Source organism: Alternaria novae-zelandiae (assembly GCF_023758075.1).
Source record: "Alternaria novae-zelandiae strain BMP 2774 chromosome Unknown scaffold_7, whole genome shotgun sequence".
NCBI classification, from domain to species: domain Eukaryota; kingdom Fungi; phylum Ascomycota; class Dothideomycetes; order Pleosporales; family Pleosporaceae; genus Alternaria; species Alternaria novae-zelandiae.
The window spans coordinates 689,326-714,599 of record NW_026056967.1 but is presented as its reverse complement, the minus strand read 5'-3'; the positions used below and the strand labels follow the sequence as shown (position 1 = coordinate 714,599).

General features: G+C 52.3%; 10 protein-coding genes across 10 annotated transcripts; 7 read left to right on the top strand and 3 right to left on the bottom strand.

The window, feature by feature from the left end:
* Nucleotides 1-972: 972 nt before the first annotated feature.
* J4E88_004245 (uncharacterized protein) lies at nt 973-2,986 on the bottom strand (the record flags this gene model as incomplete). The annotated part of the gene is made up of 3 exons (XM_049397892.1): nt 973-1,332; nt 1,386-2,475; nt 2,673-2,986. 3 exons carry the CDS (start codon nt 2,984-2,986, stop codon nt 973-975), a joined length of 1,764 nt encoding a protein of 587 aa, XP_049256337.1.
* A 650-nt stretch (nt 2,987-3,636) lies between these two features.
* Nucleotides 3,637-5,639, top strand: J4E88_004244 (uncharacterized protein; the record flags this gene model as incomplete). The annotated part of the gene is made up of 3 exons (XM_049397891.1): nt 3,637-3,897; nt 3,957-4,579; nt 4,646-5,639. The coding sequence occupies 3 exons, from the start codon at nt 3,637-3,639 to the stop codon at nt 5,637-5,639; spliced, it is 1,878 nt and encodes a 625-aa protein (XP_049256336.1).
* Nucleotides 5,640-6,386: 747 nt separating this feature from the next.
* J4E88_004243 (uncharacterized protein) lies at nt 6,387-7,193 on the top strand (the record flags this gene model as incomplete). The annotated part of the gene is made up of 1 exon (XM_049397890.1): nt 6,387-7,193. One exon carries the CDS (start codon nt 6,387-6,389, stop codon nt 7,191-7,193), a length of 807 nt encoding a protein of 268 aa, XP_049256335.1.
* A 235-nt stretch (nt 7,194-7,428) lies between these two features.
* J4E88_004242 (uncharacterized protein) lies at nt 7,429-8,203 on the top strand (the record flags this gene model as incomplete). The annotated part of the gene is made up of 2 exons (XM_049397889.1): nt 7,429-8,070; nt 8,123-8,203. 2 exons carry the CDS (start codon nt 7,429-7,431, stop codon nt 8,201-8,203), a joined length of 723 nt encoding a protein of 240 aa, XP_049256334.1.
* Nucleotides 8,204-8,565: 362 nt separating this feature from the next.
* J4E88_004241 (uncharacterized protein) lies at nt 8,566-9,611 on the bottom strand (the record flags this gene model as incomplete). Its single annotated transcript, XM_049397888.1, has 3 exons — nt 8,566-8,853; nt 8,911-9,099; nt 9,162-9,611. 3 exons carry the CDS (start codon nt 9,609-9,611, stop codon nt 8,566-8,568), a joined length of 927 nt encoding a protein of 308 aa, XP_049256333.1.
* Nucleotides 9,612-10,648: 1,037 nt separating this feature from the next.
* Nucleotides 10,649-13,665, top strand: J4E88_004240 (uncharacterized protein; the record flags this gene model as incomplete). Its single annotated transcript, XM_049397887.1, has 3 exons — nt 10,649-11,175; nt 11,253-13,476; nt 13,528-13,665. The coding sequence occupies 3 exons, from the start codon at nt 10,649-10,651 to the stop codon at nt 13,663-13,665; spliced, it is 2,889 nt and encodes a 962-aa protein (XP_049256332.1).
* Nucleotides 13,666-15,816: 2,151 nt separating this feature from the next.
* Nucleotides 15,817-18,647, top strand: J4E88_004239 (uncharacterized protein; the record flags this gene model as incomplete). Its single annotated transcript, XM_049397886.1, has 6 exons — nt 15,817-15,830; nt 15,933-16,022; nt 16,187-16,318; nt 16,473-16,501; nt 16,851-17,044; nt 17,814-18,647. 6 exons carry the CDS (start codon nt 15,817-15,819, stop codon nt 18,645-18,647), a joined length of 1,293 nt encoding a protein of 430 aa, XP_049256331.1.
* Nucleotides 18,648-19,281: 634 nt separating this feature from the next.
* J4E88_004238 (uncharacterized protein) lies at nt 19,282-20,084 on the bottom strand (the record flags this gene model as incomplete). The annotated part of the gene is made up of 2 exons (XM_049397885.1): nt 19,282-19,815; nt 19,872-20,084. 2 exons carry the CDS (start codon nt 20,082-20,084, stop codon nt 19,282-19,284), a joined length of 747 nt encoding a protein of 248 aa, XP_049256330.1.
* A 548-nt stretch (nt 20,085-20,632) lies between these two features.
* Nucleotides 20,633-21,957, top strand: J4E88_004237 (uncharacterized protein; the record flags this gene model as incomplete). Its single annotated transcript, XM_049397884.1, has 3 exons — nt 20,633-20,792; nt 20,856-21,340; nt 21,388-21,957. The coding sequence occupies 3 exons, from the start codon at nt 20,633-20,635 to the stop codon at nt 21,955-21,957; spliced, it is 1,215 nt and encodes a 404-aa protein (XP_049256329.1).
* A 533-nt stretch (nt 21,958-22,490) lies between these two features.
* On the top strand, nt 22,491-24,824 carry J4E88_004236 (uncharacterized protein; the record flags this gene model as incomplete). Its single annotated transcript, XM_049397883.1, has 3 exons — nt 22,491-23,396; nt 23,449-23,819; nt 23,870-24,824. The coding sequence occupies 3 exons, from the start codon at nt 22,491-22,493 to the stop codon at nt 24,822-24,824; spliced, it is 2,232 nt and encodes a 743-aa protein (XP_049256328.1).
* Between the last annotated feature and the right edge of the window lie 450 nt (nt 24,825-25,274).

Here is a 25,274-nt window from a genome sequence, read left to right as displayed (position 1 = left end):
ACCGCTAGGTTGAAGACGTAGGCTTACGCTGCCTATATGCTTTCCCAACCCAGTGTCATCATCGATAGCGGCGGCTGAATTCGATGTGTCGGCTTTGACGAATACAGAATAAAACATGCTATCGAGTCCAGGCGCCAATTGCTCTTTCATCCATTCGTAGCTTTCGGGGAGGGAGTGTGTGGGTCCGTGCAGACTCCATGCTGTGGCGTCGGGATTCGACCAGTTTTCGTGGAAGAGGGGGACGTGTGGAGAGGAAGGGGACGAGGTGTCTGTTAGGCGGAGGAGCGTTAGGCGGTGGGTGTGGAGGAGTGCTTCCATGGTTTGAGAGGCTCGGATTGTGATAGGTGTGTTTGATCGGAAAGTATGGGAGTAGTCAGGAGGCTTATGAAGGCTGAGTTTATTGCAGCGGAATAAGTACATGTCAGTTGAAAGGAGTCACGTCAAGGATGTATGAGTCAATGGCGCTTAGTCCTGATGATGAAGCTTTTCGTGTGGATATGGAAGGCACGAATGACGTTGGCTCTAACGACGTCTCGCATAGTCGCCCACCCACATTCGAGGAAAGAACTAAACACCCTGCCGCCTACATTAGTGTTCAAATGGAATTTAGCAAAGTCTTAACGCAATGTAGACTTCTAGGTTGTTTACATCCATCATCCCCCATAGGTAGATGTTCATCCTTCTCCTTAGATGGCGTGCGCCTACATTTGAGAGTCTGCCAGTATGTGGGAATTTGTTCGTATGGTTTGTGGAGGAGAATGTCGAGCTTGTGAGACGTCCCGGTGGCTATCGAACTGTAGTCACGTGAAGACGTGAAGACGCGTGGGCCAGCGCGCTTTCCCAGCGGCAACTCACTTTCCTTCTTCGGCTCTTCACTTGAACACACCAGAATCAGATTTCGCGACAAATTCCGTCCAACACACAGTCATGCGTTGATACATCCCTTCCTTGTCCTTGCAGAAAAAGATCACATTACGCGACAACCTCGGTCATCAAATTCTTTGGCCACACCGGCTTATCGACACCATTTCCTCGCGTGCCTATACTGTACCCCAACTTGACATTTCCCTGGGGATATTGGATGATAGGCTTGACCCCCTTGACATCTTTGCCGATCGCGCCCGCATGCCGCATCTCAAAGAAATCGGGTTTGAAGAGCACGGATCCCGAATTCTCGAATAGCATCTTCATGTAGCGCGGCAACGTATACTGCATGTTGTGGTAATGGCGGAATACTTGGCGGCCATTGCGTGTCCAGACATCTTCCCAGACGTCTGTGGGATAGGTGCCGACGCTGTTAACGAGCCATTGGGAATAATAGATCAAAGCGATCTGTAGGTAGATGTTAGCGTCCATAACGCTACTGTAATGGGGTGCTGACTTACGTCAACTTTGTAGGAACCACCTTCAGTACCCCTTCGGATTATCGCATTCAAGACCGCGATCACGCCAGAAGTACCAGTGCAGAAGTCGCTGTTGGGGAAAACTGGTGTAACAGGCTCGTCATTGCCCATGGCTCGTCCAAACTCCATTGAGACGCCACAGCAGGCGTCAGAGATTTGTTGCCACCCACTGCGATACGACCAAGGACCATACCAGCCATAGCAGTTCTCCCGCACGACAATGAGACCTCGCTCTCGATCTTTCGTCAGGTCGAGTAGGCCCTCGGGAGAGAAACCATATTTGTCCAGCACACCAGGCCGATAGCCTTGTACTACGACATCGGCTTCTCGGACTAAAGCGCGCAGCTTCTCTCTGTCCTCTTCCTTCCGGAAATCCAGATGCGAGTTCCACTTTCCCCAGCTGAGATCGACGTGTAGCATGGACATATCGGTGACATGCTCTGCTGTTAATCGCATCACCGAAGCACCCAACTCAGCGAGACCTCTGGTTAGAGCCGGAGCAGCGATAACACGGGTCAGATCGACGACTTTGAGACCTGCAAGAGGCCTCTTTGCGCCAGTTTCCGGGCTATCTGGCCACCAACACGCCGGTTGTTTCGCATTCTTGACATCGTGGATCTCGTAGAGGCCTACGTGGGCATTTGCTTTTCCATGTTCGCTATTCTTGAACTCCTCGGTTGTCCAGCAGATGGTACCAGCTTGCTTGTACACATCCGACGCCAACCTTTGCATCTCGTCGGATTCAATACCTGCTAGCTTCTCTTCGTATGGTTTCCATGGATCATCCGACTCAGCCAAGTCCATATCATGCGGTAACCCAACACTCTCTTGTGTGGGTTCAGGGTTCATGGAGCCATGTAAATGGAAGTATCTTTCATCTTTGCACCGGTAGATGTTCGTAGCCGCCACGCGATACGGAGTCCTACTAGTATCATGCAGATCGCAGTTCTTGAAATATCTGTTGTATGCGTCCGATCCACTCGCGAATGGTTTTGTCAAGAACTCGATGTGTTCGCCATCGGGATCGATGACGTTCAATAGGATCGACATGAAGAAGAGTTGCGCATGGTCGCTTCACCGACACGCGTTAGCTACTTAATGGCAACGACTCCTAATGATAGAAGCACCTTATACAAGAAGAAAACCGAACAGGCCTGCTGCCTACATTGACATGGAAACCTACAAGATAGGTGACCTAGCGTTAATGTAGGCTGTAGGCCTGTTCGGTTTTTTCTTGATTAGCGTGGAAGCTCGGATATTTCAACTTACGTATCTATGACAGCGTCTTGGGGTTCCAGTCCATATTTCTGCTTCAAAAGGACGTTGATCATGGCGGCTTCCAGCCCCTTGAGTGCCGAGATGCTTTCGGCGAAGCGCCAGTTGATAGGTATACTGGGCTTATCGCTGCCTTTGAACTGGACTTTCTTTGCGCATTCTGCGATGTCGTTGGGTAATGTTGGAGCAATGAGGGGATTGCTCAATATGCCCTTCTCGAAGATGTGTTGGGTTTCGCGAGGGACAGAGTAGTCCTTGTGGCTACCATTCGTGCCGTTCGTATGACCGTTCGTCATAGTATTTGACATTTCTAATAGTTGTAGAGCCTTGACTTCGACTTGGGAGAACTGAGAGTGTGGCAACGAGACGCGGATAGCATGAGCTTTATCGTTTGCGCTGTCCGAAACACGTCCCACTCGACCCCATCAACTACTTGGTCGCCTTGTAACATGGTGCCAGCAACGCCAATCGGCGCATCAGCTCCATCGTCCTAGTTGTCACCGGTCTTACTCAAGCACTGCCGATCATGGTAGATGAACGGCAATTCGTTTTCGGCCCTCGGGCGAGTAAGTCGACTAGCTCAGTCTACCCGATAAGGTGGGGTATCACCCCGCAATCTGGATACACGTTACGCAAGAAGAGGATCAGGTCTGTTGACATAGCAGTCTGATGTGGAGATGTTTGTGATTGGAAGTTTGGTGGGAGGATTTAAGTTGCGGCTGTATCGCGATAATGCAAGTCTGCTTTACGCGCATGCGTTAGCGATCTAATCCCAGAATACACATAAGATTGCACCACAAGGCTTTTCCCAGCTGTGTTTATTGAAACAGTAGCTATGACATCGTCAGACTACAGCACGAGATGGACAGCGCAGCGCGGAAGCCGTCCAGTGAGGATAGCAAACTGCTCAGGCTACAAAGGTAATAGCAGCCTTACCTATGCTAAACCAGTCTGACGAATGCAAGGGGATCCCGGATATCATATGCTTTACCAAGCAGAGCTAGGAGACACGGATTTCATTACTGGTGACTATCTTGCCGAAGTCAACATCGCGGAAAACGCCCAGGCACATGCAGCGGGCAAGCATCCCGGATGGGAGAAAACAGCTTGGGTCGGTATCGAGCAGACGATCGACCTATTGAACGAGAAGAGGATCAAAGTCGTTGTCAATGGTGGTGCGCATAATCCGAAGGGGTTGGCGGAGAAGGTGCATGAACTCGTGAGTCTCTTCTCATCTATGTAGTCGCTACACGGTCTAGTTAACTGACAGACGAGCAGGTCTTAAGCAAAGGATATGATCTGAAGGTTGCGTACGTGTCTGGTGACAACCTAATGGACGAAATGAAGGATATCAAAGACAAGGGTTTACCGCCGCATCTAGATTCTGATAACAGCGAGGTAACGGTCGCGGACCAAACGCTTGACGTCCTAAAATCCGACAAACCGATCGTCAGTGCGAACGTCTACCTCGGTGCTCGCGAAATTGTCAAAGGTCTCGAAGAAGGCGCAGACATTATTATTGCTGGTCGTGTTGCGGACGCCAGCCCCGTCATCGGCGCTGCATGGTACTGGTACTCGTGGCGTGACACCGACTTCGATGCGCTTGCAGGCGCACTGATTGCAGGCCATCTCATCGAATGCAGTGGCTATGTAACAGGCTCGAATTTCGCTGGCTTCTACGAGTATCCGCTGGATGACCTGTACGACATCACTTTTGGTATCGCAGAAGTCGAAAAGGACGGGACATGTGTGATCACGAAGCACGAAGCTAGGAAAGGTTTTGTTACAGAAGACACTGTCAAATGTCAGTTTCTATACGAGCTTCAGGGCAATGTATATCTGAATAGCGATGTCAAGGCTATCTTGAATGAGGTTCAGGTCAAAGCTGAAGGCAAGAACAGGTACGATCAAATATCCCTCACTTACATGGCATGCTGGCAGGATTAAAGTCGCTAACAATCAGAAAGAGTTCGTCTGTGGGGCGTCAAAGGCAAACCACCCCCACCCTCCACGAAGCTCGCAATCTTCTATCATGCAGGTTACCAATCCGAGATTGTCGTTAATGCAACCGGGTATGCCACGGCTGAGAAATTCGATCTCTGGGAACGCATGATCAAGTTTGGCCTGAAGCAGAAGGGCATACTGGACCGATTCGACATCTTGGAATTCCAGCGCATAGGCATACCGGAGACCGACCCGAAGAGCCAGCTCAGAAGTACATCGTATTGTCGGATCTTCGCGGAGAGCGGCGATCCGAACGTGAACCTTGGCCTAGCGAGTCTACTGGCAGACTTTGCGATGCAGCACTACTCAGGCTTTCATAGTACGATGGATCATCGCACGGCGATACCGAAACCGTACTTGAGCTTCTATCCAGCGATTTGGCCGCAGAGCAAGCTGAAGACGGCGATCAATCTTCTCGAATCTGGCGAGACAAGGACGCTGATGACCGTGCCGCCACCGAAGTCAGAAGAGATTGGGAGGCGCGAAAGCTATGAAACTGCGAATCCCGTGGATCTTCGTTCTTTTGGCCCAATGACGCGTGCGCGGCTGGGGGACATCGTGCTCGCTCGCTCCGGCGACAAAGGTGGCAACGCGAACATTGGCTTCTTTATACCCACGAGCCTACCTTCCTCCTACCCACAGTCATCGCCCCTGTATGCCGAAAGTTGGGACTGGCTCCGCAGCTTTCTCACCATGCCCAAACTCAAGGAAATGTTTGGAGAAAGCTGGAGCGACAGCTTCTTCGTAGAAAGAGTGGAGTTCGAAGGTATTATGGCGGTGCATTTCGTGGTTTATGGGGTGTTGGGCAGAGGCGTTAGCGGGAGTAGCAGGCTGGATGCTTTCGCGAAAGGATTGGGCGATTGGTTGAGGGACGTAGAAGTCGAGGCTCCCGTGAGGTTTATAGAAGGAAGGGTCCGCGGCAAGGCTTTGGCTGGAAGGTATGCGGGGGATGCGTAACCGACGGTCTGTTTGTTAGATTTTAATCGCGTAACGTTTGTTGGAGCGCGACATCAGCGATCGTGGCTGGGGTCTGTGCTCCGGAGACCCTGCCAAGCCACCAGCAATGACGTAGACGGTTGGGTGACAATCAACTCGGGGTTTGTTGCGCGTGCACAGCCACAACCGGCCACCTTCGCTACATCATCATTCAAGTGCGCCCGCTTCCCTAGTAGTGTGACTCCACAACCCTACACACCCCCTGATACAATCTTTCCGACATCTACCACTTATCCACCAAATTAGAATAAGACCTTTTCTTGCACTGCTCTTAGTTCCCAGGCCAACCTTGGCACCATGTTCAAGAAGTTCAAGGACAAGATAAAGGGCGACGACAGCTCTTCAAGGCCGTCATATGGGACAGACCAACATAATCAGTATTCAAACAACCCTTACTACAGCTCGCCTCAGGACCAGCAGCATAACATAGCGCCGACGGAGAAGTATCAAGCACCGCCTGGCCCGCCGCCGAACCAGGCTTCATCCTCATCTGGGTACTCCGCTCCGCCAGGTCCTCCACCGAGCCACGGGTCGTCTTCTTATACTGCTCCCCCAGGGCCTCCACCTAAACAAGAGTTTTCAGGTTACGCACCCCCAGCAGGGCCACCTCCTTCGTATCCTCAGCAACCCCCTCCTAGCTGGGATCCTCCGCCATACCACGACTGGACAGTCGTACCTGACACTTCACTTCTACCCCCACCACCTTCGATGGGTTACGATAGTTCTCCCACTGCCAATGCATCTACTGAAGATGGCGATCGTGCCTTGGCTTGGACCAACATGAATCCTTTGTGGCCACCGCAGAACCTGCAGCCTAGTACTCATGCTGCGATCCAGAACGGTCAGCTTGCTCTACTGAAAGCGCCGTCGTATCTGGGCGATTTACTCCCTCAACCTCAAGCAGGCCACTGGCGTTGTCGCACCCATGCGAACTGCAGGGATTCCAGTATTCTCACAAATCTGCCCATGTACAGCGTGTTTTGGGACTCACCGCTCAACACACAACGCTCCAAGACTGTCTACTTCGAACTCAAAGTCCTTGGAATCGGTCGCGGTGGCTTCTCATTCTCGGAAGCAGACGCCGGTATCGCGATAGGCTTCGTCGCGCCGCCTTATCCTACGTTCCGTCTCCCAGGTTGGGAGCGTGCCAGTCTTGGAGTGCATGGTGATGATGGAAGAAAGTACGTCAACGATGCATGGGGCGGTATCGACTTCACCTCGGCTTTCAAGCCCGGGGATACTGTAGGTATCGGTATCACCTTCTCGGTTCCGCGCAACCCACCATCATACGAGCAGTCGCAACAAGGAAGGATGTTGGATATCGACGTGTTTTTCACGCGTAATGGAGTAAAGGAAGGTGGCTGGGATGGCAATGAGGAGCTCGACGTGCGAAGCGAGGGGGGCAATACTGGCCTGAGGGGCGAGTGCGACCTATTTCCGGCGATTGGCGTGTTTGGCGGTGTGGATTTCGATGTCTTCTTTCATCCATCGCAGTGGCTATACCGCCCATACTGAGATGACTTGGGTGTTTGATCAAGACTCTCAGGTAAAGGCAGTATGGCACTTGCGGTGAGATAGAGGTCATGCGAGCTCATTTGTACGCGTACGACTAATTCTACTATATCTTCTAATCTCACAGCTTGCTTGTTGATCTCTCTATTTCCTTTTGAGTTCCAAGCTAGGGTGCATTCTCTAACCATAATCCACTCCTGATACCGCTCTGATAATCTCGACTCTACAGTCGCTCGCCATGTCCTCAACTACACCATACTCACCCCAGGACTTTGGCTATCCATTGATGCTCGAAGACTACGACCCGGTCCCTCCTCTACCCACTACTGTTGCAGATCAGTGCGCTTCCTGTCGTACTACTGGCGCGAAGAAGATATGTGGCCAATGCAAGAGCATGCTCTACTGCTCGTCAGCCTGTCAACAACGCGACTGGGTCTCCAGCCACAAGCTCGTCTGCAAGCCCTACGCCAAAGCCATCAAACAACCCATTGGCAATAACATGCGGCGCGTTCTGCATTTCCCCGTCGATTCAGCTAAACCTTTCTTCTCCGTTCTGGCGTTCGATGAGGAAGGTACGGTAAGCGGTCTCGAACATCACTTCCCCGATGTCCCGGCCCAGGAGATCAAGAAACTATCGTTCCACAACCGCTACTGTCCGTACTTCATCCAAATTAATTACGACATGAATGCGAAGGGAGAGCGTGCACTCGTCGAGAACAGGAGCCTTGGACTGCCGTTTCGCGGTCCAGTCGTCGTCTTGGCATATGACCTGGACATTGCGCTCAGTGGTCCAGCATTGAACGCTGATGCTTCGATCATGCAGCCGTTGATGGAGTACGTTGAGCTGTTGCGCGAGTATGATGGACCGAAATTTGTGGAGGTAAGTTGTTGAGGGAGCACGATAGGGTGATGCTGCTAATTGTGCTTTGCAGCAGCCGCAGCAGAGGTATACGGAGGCAGAGTTGGACATTGTTATGGGCTCGGCATCTTCGTCTGGTGGAGAAAGGGCATAAGTTAGTGTGGATGGAGACGAACAAGTGAGAACTTGAGTATGGGAGAGAAAGAGCTTTGCTGGAATACTAATTGCCGATCTTTCATTGGGTTGTCCTCTTGTTCTGTGGCATATTGAAACTTCCAGATTATTACTTATGGAAAAGGTGGCTACAATTCTGAATACTATGCCACAATGCCGAACTATGCTACTCATTGCTCATAGATGCTTCAAGATAAGCTCTACCTCTGCATCTGCCGCCTCCAAGATGTGCTTCGGCTCATGATCTGGTCTCCAAGCTAAGCTATAGGCCCTCTTCGCTTCAAGTGTGCATCTGTGCCTGGTGTCAACGTCTGGTCTATCCTTGTGAGCATAAAAGTAGACTTACTTCCCCCCCAGCTGAACTGCAACAAGCTCTTTAGGGCAACCCAAGGCCTGTGCCATTTTATCTAGCGCTGCTTCATCCGCTTTCTTGACTGCTGGACTGTCGATAATTCCACGCTTCGCAAGCGCTTTCGCCATCGCGGTGTATATGTCGTACCAGGCCACACTTCCGGAGGAAGCAAGATAGTACCCATTCTCGCCATATTCTGGATTCTCGTCGCGTAGGATACTCTTCAGCAATTCCATGTACAGTTTCGAGTTATCGTCGATATGACATACGGGCCAAGTCTGAGTATATCGTCAGTATGCGAGTGGTTGGCTTTATGACTATTCGATAACACCTACCCAGCCCTCCGGATTGACATCGTACACGGCGCCGGCCCCCTTCGCAGCTTTGACCACAGCTGTGGTTTGGATCGAGATTTTGTTACCAAAACCTTTGCCTTCGCCGTATACGATACATGGAATGAAGATGTAGCTGCGGACTCCATGTTTCTCTGCCGTTTCAATGATGACATTGTTCGTGTTCGTTGCCTGAGGTCATTTCAGTAAGAGAGATTGGACTTTGGACCGCGTACACGCTAGTTGCCTCATACCTGCGTTAAGAGTCGATGAGGAGCCTTGGAGCTCTTTTGTAGTTTGTACAGATCATCATCTGTATCGGGAAGTGGTCGATCGATAGGCATCCCCGCATGTTCGCTGAAGATCTTTGCGCCACTGGTGTGCAAAAAGTGGACTTCGCGTCCAGTTTGCTTCTTGACTTCTGCGAGGGCTTTTATCATGGGAACCTGCATATCGGAGTTCATAGCGTCAACGAGGAAGAATATGACGGATATCTGCGCATCGACGATGCTCTTGATCACACTCTCTTCATTTTGTAAATTGAGAGTGAGAGGGCGCGCGCCATACTTCTTCACCGCTTCCGCTTGGTCTGGAGATCTGACGAGAGCATATATGTCTTTGTGCTCTGGAAGTTCGGCGTTGTGCAGTGCCGCAAGCAGCGAGCCACCGAGATACCCAGAGGCTCCCGTGATAAGGACAGACATTGTTGAAAGTGAGGCTCAGTATGAATGTATAACGAATAGAGTTTTGTTTCTACATGAAAATATGATTTGTATCTCAGACCTCTTTCAATAGGCGCTAGAGATCAATCTCAATATGCTTTGTAATGTCTGGTTGGGCGGTTGAGCGAATAGCTACACAACGGCTATCTCGATAAAATGACGTAACGCTTACAAACCGTCACGTGGAACAGGAATAGCCTGGAAACGTCGACAGCTATAACATTCGAAGAGAGGGGATTTTTTTGTTGACCGACAGCAGTAGGCTCTCATCAATCTTGCAGTTTGATTCGTAACACGGTAGCAGAGCAATGCAGTACACAGGCATCCCTGCGTATACAACCAGCAATTGGCATCTCTGTTGCATCCGGTGAAGAGTGCGGCGAGGTGAGTCAGACACGCTCGGTTCGGACAGACATGATACGAGCGAGTGGGTTGCAGTACTGGAATAGTATCGGGCGTGAATGCGATGGGCAGCGACGGGCAACTAGCTGCATTCGGCGAGGCTGCAAACACGGCGGATACAGCGCCCCCTGTTCTTCATGTCGAAAAGACGGTGATCGGTCGATGAAGAAAAAGGATCACCCGCTTGTGGCGTCGCAATGCCTGTGGAGGAGAAGGTTTGCCCCGCCAAACAGCGGCTGTCTTGCTGCTGCGTGAGGTCGGAATTTCGTTTGCTCCCATGCAGAGTGTCTCGGGAGATGTAGATGTACAGGGTTGGTACGAGGGCATGCAGATGGGTTCAAAGGGCATGTGGCCCGGGGCGAGGCGATGGGAATCTCGGCAGATCGGCATGTGCGAGGGGAGGCATGAGATGCATCTTCGATTGTGCCCCGTGCCCACATGCAATCGACGCCAGTACTGGCCGAAGAAGCACCGCCGCAGCCAAAACCGAAGCATCGCATGGGAATAAGATAACCGGGTCCTGACCGCGTCAGGCTGCGCAAACGTCGATTCCTTTTGAGGATGCTGCAGCCACTTTGTGTCTCTCTCGCGACTGCCACCTCTGCGCCGGCAGCTACATGCAGATGCTCACTCCTCCCCCCGACGAAGACGGCTTCGGCGCTCCTCCCATGAACCCCGACGATGAATGCGCATACGATTGGACCGCGGCGCTACCTCAGACCGACCATATCGCCTTCTTCCGCACCACGGACTGGTCGCGCAGCCGCCTGGGGCCACTGAGCACGTGGAGCCCGACGCTGCGCATGTTCGCAAGTTATGTACTGGCCGATTCGCGCGGAGCCTGCCTCTGGTGGGGAGAGGACATCTCCAATCTCACTGCTATATACAACGAGGCGTATGCTCCCTTGGCCGGTGGCGCTCACCCCAACCTCATGGGCTCCCTCTTCCAGGATGGCTGGCCCGATCTCTGGCCGTCCATCAGCCAGTACTTCATACAGGCCAAGCGGACAGGCACTGGAGTCAACTATAGCTCTGCCATGCCCACGGTTGTCGAGCGCAGAGGCTACCAAGAGGAGGCCTTCTTCTCTGGCGGCTTTGTTCCAGTCGGCATGCCAGGCGCTATCGAGGGCTTCATGAATACAACGTGAGTTACGTGTAGTAACCAAGCTAGAAAACGCGTTTCCCAGTGACCTATTCCCAATACACAGCTGACCCAACTAGCTACGAGGTAACAAGCCAGAAGCTCGCAGACCGCCGTACCACCTGCCTGAATACTCTCGCCTCCGTGCCCTCACAATGTGTCGACGCAGTCTGCTCTCACATTCTCACCACGCTCGAAACCAACGCCAACGATGTGCCCATGTCCATGCTCTACCGAATGGACACAACCCCAGGCTCGAACGAGTTGATACTCCATGGCCAATTTGGTTTCCCCGAGGGGCACGACCTTCTCATCCAGACAGCCACTATCGACAGTGAGCAAGGACTAATACCAGATCTGCGACGAGCTGGCATAGACACTATGGTCATCGAGCATGATGAACGATTTCTTGCTACCTCGTGGAGAGGTTGGAGCGCGCCTTCCAAGAAGATTGTCGTAATGCCCATCATGAGTGGAACACGCCTTTTCGGCTACCTTGTCTTCGGCACCAATCCATTTCGCCCCCACGACGATATATGCACGCAATTTATCAGGGACCTAGGTCGCATGGTGTCAAGTATCATATCTTCTGCCGTTGACAATGAATCCACCAAGAAGCGTCAAGAGCAGCTCGAGACTGATCTGGCTTTCAGTGATCTCAAGCTACGCCATCTGATCGATCACGCGTCTGTTGGCATGTGCCATGTATCTCTTGATGGTGATATGCTATGGGCCAACGATCACTATTATGAGCTAGCTGGGAAATCTCCTTCGGAACATGCCATCGGTCTTGCCTTCCTTGACGCATATCACGAGGATGATCGGGTAAAAGCTGATGATGTTTGGGAGCGTCTGATTAGAGGCGCCGACCACGTCACAGCCGACTTGCGCATGAAGCGCATGTACACGCCTCCTACCGGGGATCCCGAACCCGCCCAGATCCAGGTTCTGGCCTTCCCGTACCGCGACGAGCATGGAAGCGTGAGAAGCGTAATGGCTTGTACGACTGACATTAGCAGGCTGGGCTGGGCGCAGACCTTCCAGGCTCGATTAGCCGCCGAAGCAAGAGAAGCAAAAAGACAGCAGGAAGCCTTCATTGACGTAGTTTCACACGAGATGCGGAACCCATTGAGCGCCATTGTACATTGCGCAGATGCGATTGCCAACGCAGTTGTCGAGTGCCAGACGCAGCTCGCCGATATACCTGTACCGTGTCTCGACACTCTCAATGACAACATACAAAGCGCAAACGTCATCATGCAATGTGCAAATCATCAGAAGCGTATTATCGACGATGTACTTACTTTGAGTAAGCTCGACTCCATGCTCCTGTCCATCACGCCCGTCGCAGTCAAACCCGCAAAGCTCGTGGAATCCATCGTCAACATCTTCCAAGCTGAGATGAAGACGCACAACATCTCTTACAGTGTCACACCTGACACATCGTTCTTGAGTCTAGGCATTGACCACCTTCATCTGGATCCGTCCCGCGTGACACAAGTTTTCATCAATCTACTGACGAATGCCATCAAGTTCGTCAAACCATCGAAAGAGCCAGCCCTCTCCATCCGCTATGGCGCCAGCACCTCAGATCCCCGCGAACTCTTTCCGGAAGACATGTTCTGGGCTACTGAGGGCAAGCAAGACGGGGATGTTACAAGCAATCCAGATTGGGGTACTGGTGAAGAAATCTATCTTGCGTTCACCGTCAAGGACTCGGGAATTGGCTTGCAAGAGAAGGAAATTCACAAAATATTCGAGCGCTTCCGCCAAGCGAACGTGAAGACGCATGTCAAATACGGCGGCAGTGGGCTGGGTCTATTCATCTCAAAGGAGCTTACTGAGAAGCAAGGCGGCGAAATAGGCGTCTCATCCGTTCAGGGCCAAGGTTCGACTTTTGGATTCTACGTCAAGACGCGAAGAGTAGAATGGAAGCCCAGGACCCTCAAAGAGATGTTTCAACAAACCGGCAATGAGGAAGCGGCAATGCGCCAACTCCACGTACTGTTGGTGGAAGACAACATTATAAACCAGCAAGTGCTCGGCAAACAACTTAAGAAAGCAGGATGCCACGTCTCCGTCGCAAACCATGGCCTGGAGGCGCTCGAGATACTGGAGAGAGAAACGTTTGACATCGTGTTGATGGATCTGGAGATGCCGGTACTTGACGGGCTTGGCGCGATGCGCGAGATACGGAAAAGGGAGGAAGAGCAGGGGGTGCTTTCTTCTGCACGGTTGCCTGTGATTGCTGTCACGGCGAACGTTCGGAAGGAGCAGATCGATACTGCTATTGCTGCTGGGGCAGTAAGTATATGATAACCGTCGAAAGCGTTTCTAGGCTAACAGGCTGTACAGGATCGCATCATGCAGAAGCCGTTCAAAGCAGCCGACTTGGTGTTGATGATGAAATCATTGATGCCACAACTGGCACCTTTATCCATCGATCCGCCGACACCGGGCCTCGGCCTCCGATCTAATGCATTGGTGCCTTGAAATGAATTTCTTTGGCACCTTGCTTAATTCATTGGACATCTCAATCGTCGAGTCTAGAAGTCTCCACATTGTCTCGTGTCCCACCTCGAAGCGGTCCCTGGAGTACCTAATTCGAAGCTGCGGGAAGGACGAGAATCATGTGTTCTTATCGTGTAGTCCACAGCTGTGCAACAACTTCTGTGCATGTCACATTGCTATCGGGATAGGCACTCGGCGCCTGGTAGCACACATGCAGATTGTTGGAGTTCTAACAAGAATTCACCCACAAAAGTCTTTTACGAAACATCACCACCCAGTCTAAGTCTAGCCGCATGGGGTATCACAAGATAGCGCTTGACGCCGGAAGACTACGCCTCATCGGCAACTGAGCAGTGCGGTGCGCACGGATAGGCGAAAGAGGATCGGTTTTTGGAGAGCGGTGGGGTTGCCGCACGATGCACAGAGATAGTGGACGTCAGGGATATGGTTTTGTGAACCCTTTATACTCACGAGAAAAATGAACATCTTGCAGCATGCTTCCATCCTGACCTCTTTTCGAAGACTCATCGCTGTACCGTGGATGCAGATGGAGACGTGCCAGCTCAGATTCACCACATACCCAACCACCTAAAGTACCACTCGAAGTAGTTGCGATCGGATCATCACAAGACGAGCGCGAACACAAGAAGCTCTCGACGTTGAGGTCGGGTTCGGCGGTGATGCTTCAGAAAGTCTTGCTTCTAGCTGTCGTATGCCATCTAGAATTGATACTAACAGGCATAGACTAACCCCGTCATAGACTCATGACGCCAGCGTCGCCAATACCCGTCGTGTAAGAATTAGATCAAAAGTCTTGGCCATTACGTTTGTTTCTGGCCGATCCGTGAGAACGGCCCTTTTCACATGCTGTCTTTGGAACATATATGTGCCAAGACACGAGATCGACAGACGATCCAAAGTTGAGATGTGCGGGACGGGACCTGCAGTAAATAGCGGAGAATAACAAGGCCGAGATTGATGTTTTGATGCGCCGGCCCGGCTTCTTGTTTGTGGTAATGCCTGGTGCTGCTGAGAATTAATTGTAATTGTGAGTATGCCGATCGCTGAGTGGCTGACGCACTTTGGTAACCACCACCAGGAGCATACTCTTGCTAGGCTATCGCTATAGGAGGAGGAAAAAGCTCAAGAGGAACGAACAAGGGTGCAGAGTTCATGCTGCTGTATGAACCTCTACAGAACTTTGGGCAACAACCTAAATCCTCAACGCGGCGATTTGACGAAGACGCTGCTGCAGATTCCGGAGGTTGAGACGTATATTGTGGCGATAGAGGCTATAGAACCGGTGGATAGGAGCTATCCGGAAAGATTTCGGTAGTGTTTGTATACATTGCATGGTGTTGTTGTTTGAGGATGGCGTAGCGGCTGGCCTTAGTTGGCTTCCTAAAGAACCGGTGTCCCGTATGCGTCAGGCTACGCCATCCCTCCCAGCATGAAGCCCGTAGCAGGTGCCACACGTGGCTGTTATTTGCGAGAAGCACAGGCACGCGTCTGAGCCCATTCACCGCTCGCTCCGCTCCGGCAACTACGTATGGGTCGGGAGATGCCGCATGTCCGAGTGCTTCATGCGTCTGTCTGTGCGATGAGGGGGAGATGCTAGAGTGGCTTGGCGCAAGGACGCGTACAACTCTGCTTTGTACACTGAAGCTCTTTCTCTTGGTGCATGAAAGCGATAAGGTGGTGGTCGTGTGTCGGCGGGCGCGTCGCTTTGTTGGAGAGGAAGGCGTTGGCCCGAGCGCCTGAGATCGTCCGGAACGGAGTGTGGGGACTCATCCCATGTTCAAAGACTTTGCGACCCGCGGGTAACCCACGCAATGCATGATAGCCAGTTCGGAGGGTGCCAATTGCGCGCTCGTTATCCGCGCTTCAGTCGGCTCGAGAAGCTTGTCGCGGTAGCTGCATTACATCTGCAAACCTGAAACACCGTCTTTTGCTGTACTGCACACCGGGTTAGCCTAAGCCCCGGACTCTCAGCCTTCAAAACCACACTTACGCACTCCTGAGCAGCAAACAAGCTCGCGCTGACGTCCGTCAATTCTTGTCTTTCATCGCTCAAAGACTATGCCGTGCGCCTGTGCAGGGGCAGAAAGGTTGTTATCTGCAGAGAGGCCATAAATGGCGAACAGCAAGTGAGTAATCGATAGCTTTTCGAAGCGGGTGGGGAAGCTGCCGCCAACGTCCAGAGCTGGCCGCCTGCACGAGCTCACCGGACCTCAACTAACGGACTCCAGATTCGAATACGTGCGCGGGTTCGAGCAGCCCGACAATCTAATTCCCAACACCTGGATCGTAGTACGGATAGACGGACGTGGCTTTTCCAAGTACGCTCACCAATTCTCTCTCCCTCACTTGCGCCGTGGCAAACTTTCTTGGTCCGGGATATGCAGGTACCCGTCACCATGTTGCATGAACGGAATTGCTGCCCCAGGCCAACATCTCGGCTATTGTACACCAACAAGGGCCATTGTTAACAACGCGCGAACAGGTTCACGTCCAAATATGAGTTCCTCAAGCCAAACGACAAGAATGGCCTTGATGTCATGAATGCTGCAGCCATAGCGGTCATGAAGGAGCTGCCCGACCTTGTCCTTGCATTTGGCAACAGCGACGAATACAGGTATGTTGCATTCTTTTATTCGAGCACGTTGTGTTTGAGATTGATTATGCCTCCATCGAGCTGCCCAATGTTCCCAGCGCGGTATACACAGGGGTGGGGCAGCATGTTTCGGGGCGGCTTAGCTGACGTGGGTCGCAGTTTCGTCTTTCACAAGGACTGCGCCTTATTCGAACGACGAGCCAGGTACGGGAATCCTCCTATTGGTGCAACTTTATCACCTCCGGTGGTCATTCGTCTAGAACTGATCCCCGTTTAGCAAACTGACTACGACGATTGTCTCGACTTTCACTGCTTACTATGTGTATTCTTGGTCAACATACTTTCCGGATAAGCCACTCACAGCACCCCTACCGACATTCGATGGGCGTGCGGTCTTATACCCAAGCGATATCAACCTTCGACACTATATGAGCTGGCGGCAAGCCGATTGTAAGTGTTTTGATGCATCACCTTCTTCCTGCCGTTTCTTGTTAGACAGGATCTTTTGCTTGCTCTTGGTGTCGGTCGTAGAGTGGCTCTGACCATCGTGCAGGTCATATCAACAATCTCTACAACACCACTTTCTGGACCCTTGTTCAGCAGGGTGGCATGGGAGCGCGAGAAGCAGAGCAAAGACTCAAAGGCACAGTGTCATCCGACAAGAACGAGATCTTGTTCAAGGAGTTCGGAATCAACTACAACAACGAACCAGAGTGCTTCAAGAAAGGCACGGTGCTGTACAGAGATGTAAGAGATGCTTCAGCACCATCAGCATTCACGTCCACGTATCTAACCGTGGCAGTTTTTCCCTACACCACCGACCGAGGCATTGTCGTCACCCGTGCTGTCGGACTTCCCAACGCCACCGATCGCTCAGCCAACACCAAAGCGAGCGTCCAATCATCACGCATCACAGTCTATTGAGAGGTCTATCCCCTATCTGCCGGACAAAAAAGAGATGGCGGAGAATCCAGGTCTATGCAGACGTCCAACCTTTCTCTCTACAACATCGACGCCATCACCGCCGCCATCACCACCTACGATTTCGAGATCAGCATTCCCCAACCCACTCAGGTCCAATCCGATTGGCTCCGATGGTGAGGGTAACATGCCAGGTTCGTCCATGCCGCTCTCCCCGCCAACGACTGCCACCTGGAACAACAATGGCTCCTTAAACGGCAAGCAACATCTACCATCGTTGACGCCTTTGCCGCTGTCCCCACCAATATTGAAGCCAAGCAGCAAGCCTCCGATGTCATTGAGCCAACCGAATCCGACAACACGTACCAATTTTTCCCCAGTAACACCACAAGGCGATTTTCCCGCAGATTTTCCTATAGCAGGCTACCGCCACCATGCCACTGCAGCGGCCAGCCATGGATTCTCCCACTCCGCTTCTGCTTCTTTGACACATTCATACCCACCTCAAGTGAAGCCTTCGCGTGTCAAACAACGATCGCCGAGCCAGCCTTCTCTACCTTCATATTTTGCGTCATCTAGCACACCTGCAGTGAAGCCCCCGTCTATACCACTGCGAATATCCAGCATTCCTGCCAACAGCAAGCCTCGGAAACTGTCTTTACCGGTCCATCGATCAACGTCAACACTCAAAGCCACGAGAGATACTTTGGAGGAGAAGGAAAGCATCGTTAGCCCCCGAGATGCGACATCGACGCCGCCCCGCAAAGTCAGCCCGCCGATCCAAAAGAATAAGGCTCTGCCCAGTCCGCCAATGAGCGCAGAAGAGGAGATGCGCACGCGAGAGAAGGTCAAAGGAAACAGCCCAAGGCAAGACTGGAGCAAGTACGCCATCAACGGCAGCGAGTCGCCTCAGCGAAGGCCAAGCGACTCAGACAACAGAGCGGGTCAAGGCTGGGGTACGCAAGACCACATCTCCCACCCAGGCATTGCAGAACTCCACGCCTTTTCCTCACCCACACAGTCTGCGCCCACATCAGCAACCTTACCATACCCTCATTCAGGCCCCGATCTCCACACTCTAATATCCTCAACATCCGCTGCAGGGCCAAGTTCCCAAGCCTTTCCCACCAGCCGCCCGTCCACCAGCAGTCGCAACAAAGACGCCAGCGTACCCAAACCCTCCAAGTCCAACTCTTCAAAGGCCAGACCGGATAAAGGCAAACAACCACAGTCGGAAACGAATGGCAAGGCCGCAGCTACTGCGCCTCAACAGGCGAATGAAGGATGGCCCGTACCCATGAGTCGTACGCAGAGAGATAAAGATAAGAAGAAGCGGAGCAAGGCGACGGTGCTTATGGAGCACGTGGATATCATCAAGGATGATTTTTGGGAGAAGAGGCCCTGGATTCTGAGTGGGAAGACGGGTTGAGTTAGTTGCTCGAGGTGATTTATTGACAAACTTCTGCTTTTGGTAGGTTTTTGTCTTGTCAAGAGTTTGGTGGGTTTTCTTTCCCTTCTCGACTGACGATGACGATTTTTACGATGGGGTTGTTTGTGTGTATTGGTGGAACGAAGCAGTGTATAATAGCGGGGATGAGATGTTGGTGAAATGTAAGATGTGGATGCTGTTCATGCTGTTTATTTGAGTGATCGAATAATTCTCGTCTATGACAACATCGCGATATTGGTGAACTACAGTATTCCGCACGTACGGCATGCGACTATAAGTCCCGACTCTACAACGTTGCGCTTCCCGGTCAATACTCTGCTCCGGTGCTCTCGTTGTGGCTCTTGTTTTGCATTCAGACCACAGTCCTGGGGTATTCGTCAGCGGCCCCTACAGACTTGGGTATCATTCCTGACGATAACGCCCGGCTCATTGGAGACGGATCGGCGGCATATAGCCCCTCGAGCCAGGATCCTTTTACTTCTGCTCTCCGCACAGCTCCCACATGCGCTTCACGGGTCGGTCGACCCTGAAAGGCTGAGAGCATCCCGCGCCGACCCTCAGATTGACGTGATCGTCTACTATTCTCTCCATCTACACCATTGTATCTTCGTGGTTATTGCGCCTTCTTGCTCTTCTTCTCCATTTTATCTGACTTCGATTTCTTCTCCTTGATGACTTCGACCGGCTTAGGAGCGCGCGTTTCTGTCTTCTTCTGGATGCGACGGAGGACGTATTGCTCGAGTGTCTGGCCCTTTGCTTTCGCGCGTGTCTCGTAGTCGCTTTTCTCTTCGGTGTTCAGCTTCGCAAGCTTCTTCGTTACAGCCTTCAGGTCTTTGCCCGTGACTGCCGCCAGACTTTGTTCATTCTTCGATTCGACCGCGTCGCTCTTCGCCTTTTTGCTAACCGAATCATCTCCCTCGTCTCGCTTGCGCTTCTTCTCCTTGTCGGACTTTCCCTTGGTAGGCGCAGGCGTTTCGGTGTCGGACGCTGATGTGGGAGGCGTGCTTGCGCCGGAAGCGGGATTCGATGCGTCTGTGGTGGTCGCTGAGGATTCTCCAATCGTACCTCCAATCATCTCGCCCTTTACGAAGAAGCCATAGAGACCTCCGCGATAGATGCCTTGGGTGCGGATCTGGTCAAGCGTGCTCTGGGGGGGAAGTCAGCCATTTGATCGCGCAGGCGCAGTGGTGCATGACTGCATACGTCCTTGCCTGTACCAATGCTCTGCAGACTCTGGTCAAATGCGCGCAACCACCACTGGTCGTCTGTCGTATGCGCCGCCTTCTTCTTTCCGAGTCCTAGCTGGTCGTTCTTGTGCGCGATGAGAAGCGGCTTCTTGATGCCGCGGCCGGTCTGATCGAGCGAGTGACCTGAGCCCTGCCAGCCTTGCTTGCGCAAATAAGCCTCGGCGTTCATGGCGGCTGAGGTGAAGGAATGATCCCCAACTTCGCGTCTGGAAATTTTGGTGGGGAAGTCTTGGCTAGCGCGACCGCTCAGAGCGGACCCCCGGCCATTCATTCCCTGCCTACCTTCCTCCACACTTCTAATAGCCCCAATCTTGAGTGGGCTGGTATTGGGGCCATTCGTCCTTGTGTTTCTGTCGGAATGGCATTAGATCTTGCGTGATGAGGAGATTGTAGGGGAATTGAGACAACACACACGACTGCTGCATCTGAGGTAGGCGGCATCGACGTTACAACGTAAAGTATCAACAATACCTGAGTTGAGTTCTATCAGCTCTTTCCCATGATGCCGCTCGCTCTTCACTTTCGACCCCATTGGGTTGTAGGCCCCCACGCCCCTTCCTGACTTTCACCCTCGCTATCTGCGTGAGCAATTCTTTCACTCTCGCTCTCTTCCTTTGCCTGCAATGCACCCTCACTTCGACTGATCTTGCTTCACCTTCGGCTCGACTACCTGCTACCTCTAAGTGCATCAACCTACAACATCCTCCTTAACCCGTTATGGCTACTTTGAAGTCCACCCAATTCATCTGGCTGCTGGCTTCAGCAGTCAGTGCCGCTGTGCTTCACAGCAGATCCGCGCCCTACTATGCGGGTATCCAATTCGCTGCGGATAGGCAGTTGTCGATTTCCGTCTTCAGTGATCTCCACTTCGGTGAGCGTAAGTCATCACATCTCTCTACGTCGTATGAACCTGAAACCAATTTATACTAATCACTTGTAGCTGAGTCTCAGCGCGGCCGTCCATTCGCAGACTTCAAAACAATCGGTGTCATGAACTCAGTCCTCGACAACGAGCAGCCCGACTTCGTCGTCCTCAACGGCGATCTCCTCTCCTGTGAGTGGGTGGCCCCTCAAGACGCAAATCCGTTGATCGATCAGATCGTGGCTCCACTCGTCGCCCGCAACCTGCCTTTCGGCGCAACGTTCGGCAATCACGATGCTTCCAAGACTTGCAGCACTAGTGCCATGTCCGAACACATGTGGTCGGACGTCAAGGGCAACAATGGCAAGAAACTCTCCTTCACGACGCAGTCCGTGTCTGGCGATATCAATCAGGTTGGCTGGAGCAACTATTTCGTCCCGGTGTACAGCTCTACGGATGCTTCTGATCTGAAGATGCTGTTGTGGTTCTTTGACAGCAAAGGAGGCATGAAGTATCAGCCCACTGGTGATGATGTCGGCGTTCCGAACTGGGTCGACGAGAAGGTATGAGACTCTTGTTACAGGTTTTCATAACGTACTGATTCTTGCAGGTTGTCGAATGGTTCCGTAATACCAATAACGCTCTTCGCCAGCAATATGGCCGCGCGGTTCCCAGCATGGCTTTCGTGCACATTCCGATACACGCCGCAGATTCTTTCCAACATAACGGGCGTTCCAAGACGGCGAACCCAGGCATCAACGAGGAGAGTGTAGGAAACCAGGGCGATATTTGCGATCACACTGGGAACAACTGCAAGTACAGTGGAGCCGACATTCCCTTCATGAAGGCGCTCGTAGAGACGGAAAACCTCATGGCCGTTTTCTCGGGTCACGACCATGGTGTAGACTGGTGCATGGAATGGGCCAAAGACCTCCCTGGCAACTCTCCTAGCAACGGCAACGGGCTGAACATCTGCTTCAATCGTCACTCAGGCTATGGTGGCTACACTGATTGGACACGGGGCGCACGTCAGATCGTCGTCAAGGAGGATATGCTGGATGCGAAGGTGGTCGACACGTGGATCCGTATGGAGAACGGTAAGATTTCGGGACAGGTGTCGCTCAACTCTACTTTCGGTACCGATCAATATCCAGTGGTGGACAGGTCGAAGACCTCATAGCCTGAGCTAAAGCGACCGAGTCTGCAGCACCCATGAGATGTTGGACGCATGTCTTCTGTCTATCTCGCGTTATGTGCTATATTGCACACTGTGCAACTTTTGGAAAAGTATGTTATTCACCATCTTAGTTGATAGCTCAATTCAACATGACTTAAATTGAACGCCAGCGAATTCACGTCATGCTTGATGTGGGCCGAGTGTCTGCGCTCGTCAGGGACGGCGAAGGGGTATCGGCCCCACTTACGCGCTCCACGGGAACCGGCCCATGACATCATCGGCATTCTCACAAAACACCAAACACTACAGCTAGGTCTCCCGGGCGCATCCGCACAGTCTCGCCAGCGGAGCAAGCGTTTCAGGTGGGGTTTCCTAGCGCCTGCTAAGCATGGCGAAGCATTCTCGGCCGTTGTTCTTCGCGATCGCTGTATCGCTTTCATCACCCTGAGGCGTGGTCCTACCGCGTCCGTTTTGTTACGCGCTTTTTCTTCTAAGATACCCTCGATCACCCTTCACACCACCGCTTGCCATCGACCATGTCTTTCCTTGAGCGTCAAAAGACGCGCATCACGGGTGACGAAGATGACGCCCGTCGACACAGCATCCTCAATCCCTCGTCCTCGGGCAAAATACCCAACGCGAAGAAGCCACGCACGAGACCGCCCGCATCGATACGCGATCATCTCCCTTACCCGAACTCGACCCTCTCTCCCACTTCAGGGCCATACTCTATAGGCAGCATGGAGATAGAAGTCCCTGTCGAACACCCTCGTCCGATCTCGAACATCAAGCGCAAGGGCCGGCACCTTCTGCAGTTGGAGACTGTTTTGTTTACACTATATTACCCAGCCTCGTTCGGGAGTGGTAACGGGAACGCCCCAGGAGGAGAGAAGAAATGGAGTCGCGAGACATGGCTTCCAAGGCCGCGCATGGAGACGGCGAAGGGTTATGCGCGGTTTGCTGGCATACCGAGCCCTATAAGCATCGGCGTCTTTGGCGCGACCACCATGCTCACCAAATTGCGCGGTTTTAGGAACGCCCCTCCTGCGACTCATTGGCCTCCGGAAGGCAACATGAAGAAAGACGGGTATGAGATCAAGAACCAGCAGGGTAGTCCGCCCGAGGGCATGAACGATGAGCCCATGTTCCCACTGTTGATATTTAGTCATGGTCTTGGTGGCTCTAGAACCGCATACAGCAGTCTATGCTCTGAATTCGCGAGCTACGGCTTCGTCGTGTGCGCGGTGGAGCATAGGGATGGGAGTGGACCGCGGACTTTCATTAACCACAAGAAGCGAGGGAAGCGGAGAAAGGATGCTCAAGGAGGAGGGAAAGCGAACCATACGGATTGCGACGGAGACATAGAAGACGACAAAGACTTTGCCAAGTTCCAGCATCTGGATCACACTGACGAAGAAATTGCGCAAGGTTATCACTATGTCGTGCGTACTGTGTGGTTCTGGAATACAGAATCTATTAGGCTAACTATAGCAGGACTACATCTTCCCAAAAGATAATCCGATGGATACCGCACCGAACAACGAGCACGGCGTCGACGGCGAACTGCGCAGCGCACAGATAGAGCTGCGCCTTTGCGAGCTCGAGGAAGCATATCGTGTACTCAAGATGATATCTGACGGCGATGGAGAGGAAATCGCACGACAGAATCTCCGAGGCGAAGGATACGTTGGAGGCTCTTCCAGAGGTCTGGGCGGAATCGATTGGGCACAATGGAAACATCGTTTTCACGTAGATAAAATGACGGTGGCTGGTCATAGTTTCGGAGCAGCAACAGTGGTAGAAGTGCTCAGGCACACCGAAAGATTTACTAATGTGCAAGCGGGGATAATCTACGATATCTGGGGGTGACTATATCTTTCTCCCCATCGTTACATTGGAACTAACACATTTGTAGCGCGCCTGTAAAGCCACCTGTGGAAGACCCGAAGCACCGAATACACCTCCCCCTGCTGGGAATCGCCAGTGAAGCGTTCATGTATTGGCAGAAAAACTGGGATGCGTCCATGTCCCTGATGAAGGAGGCCAGCGAGCATGGTGCCCCTGCGTATCTTCTTACGGTCCGAGGCTCCGTTCACATCAACCAAAGCGACTTCTCGATCTTGTATAAGCATGTCTCATCGTTGTTCATGAAGGCCACCGTCCATCCGCAAAGAGCTATTGATCTCAACGTCAGCACTAGCCTCGAGTTCCTCCGCTTGGTCACGCCCGACTCGGGAGGCGGAAAGTCCATCATTAATCGATGTATGACAGATGAGAAGATTCTGGACACGCCTCTTATGGAAGACATGCCCAACGACCACCGACCGAACGACCAGTGGATAGCTGCCCGACTACGAGTTGACAATGAGTTCAGGAAACGGTTAGCTGCTGGTCTGCAAAGAAAGTTTAAGCGCAACTTTCAAGGCGGTATGGGCACTGGATACACGACTTCTGATGAGATGTGGTGTTTCCATAAACCTTCAGAGGAGGATCTGCAAACATGGATCAAGGCAGAAGACAGAGGAGAAAAGCGCATAGATGAGGATCGTGCTATTTTATCGGCGGAGGAATCTCGGACTAGTCATCATGCGGCTGCCGATGCGCCTAGATCTGCAAGCCCCTCCCGGAGAGAGGCAGAGAGAAGCGAAAGACCGGTACGGGAACATGAGGCGGAGGTAAAGGATGCAAACAGTCAGCAAACAGGGCATGGGGTTCGAGATAGATATGATGATGCGGAGAAGAACACTAGTGGGGAGTCTGGGGGTGGGCACGCAGCGGCCGCTGCAGAGCAGGGCGAAGATGAACAATCGAACAACTGGTTGGGCGTCGTGCCGAAGCTTAGACACGGTCCAGGGCAAGCATCAGCATAGATATACAACGTTGGATTATGTGATCATACACAAGCTCTAAATATCCTTGACCGGGCTAGTGCATTGGTACCTGAGACGCATGTAAGTCGTGATTGTGACATCGTCAACTTGTAAGTTGGACAGTCTCGTTCACTCGTTCATTCAAACATTGACGTCATGATCTGTATATTCTAGGATCTACGTTGTTCCCGGTGCCGCGTCGCCCGTATGCCGTATTGACTTGGCTGAAGCTACCCAAGGAAGCGCCTGCCCAGGTATCGCGCCCTGAAGCGTAAAGGGGGCCGTTTGATTTACCAAGCTAGAGAGGTTTAAACAGCTTATATAATCAAGCGCTGACAAGAAACCAGCTGACAATGAAGCGAGGGAAAAATTTATAACCGCCAGCCCTGCAGACTGCTGACAGGAGGCACCTTGGTTGTCACGTGCAGCGCTTGGCATGCGGCACTTGCC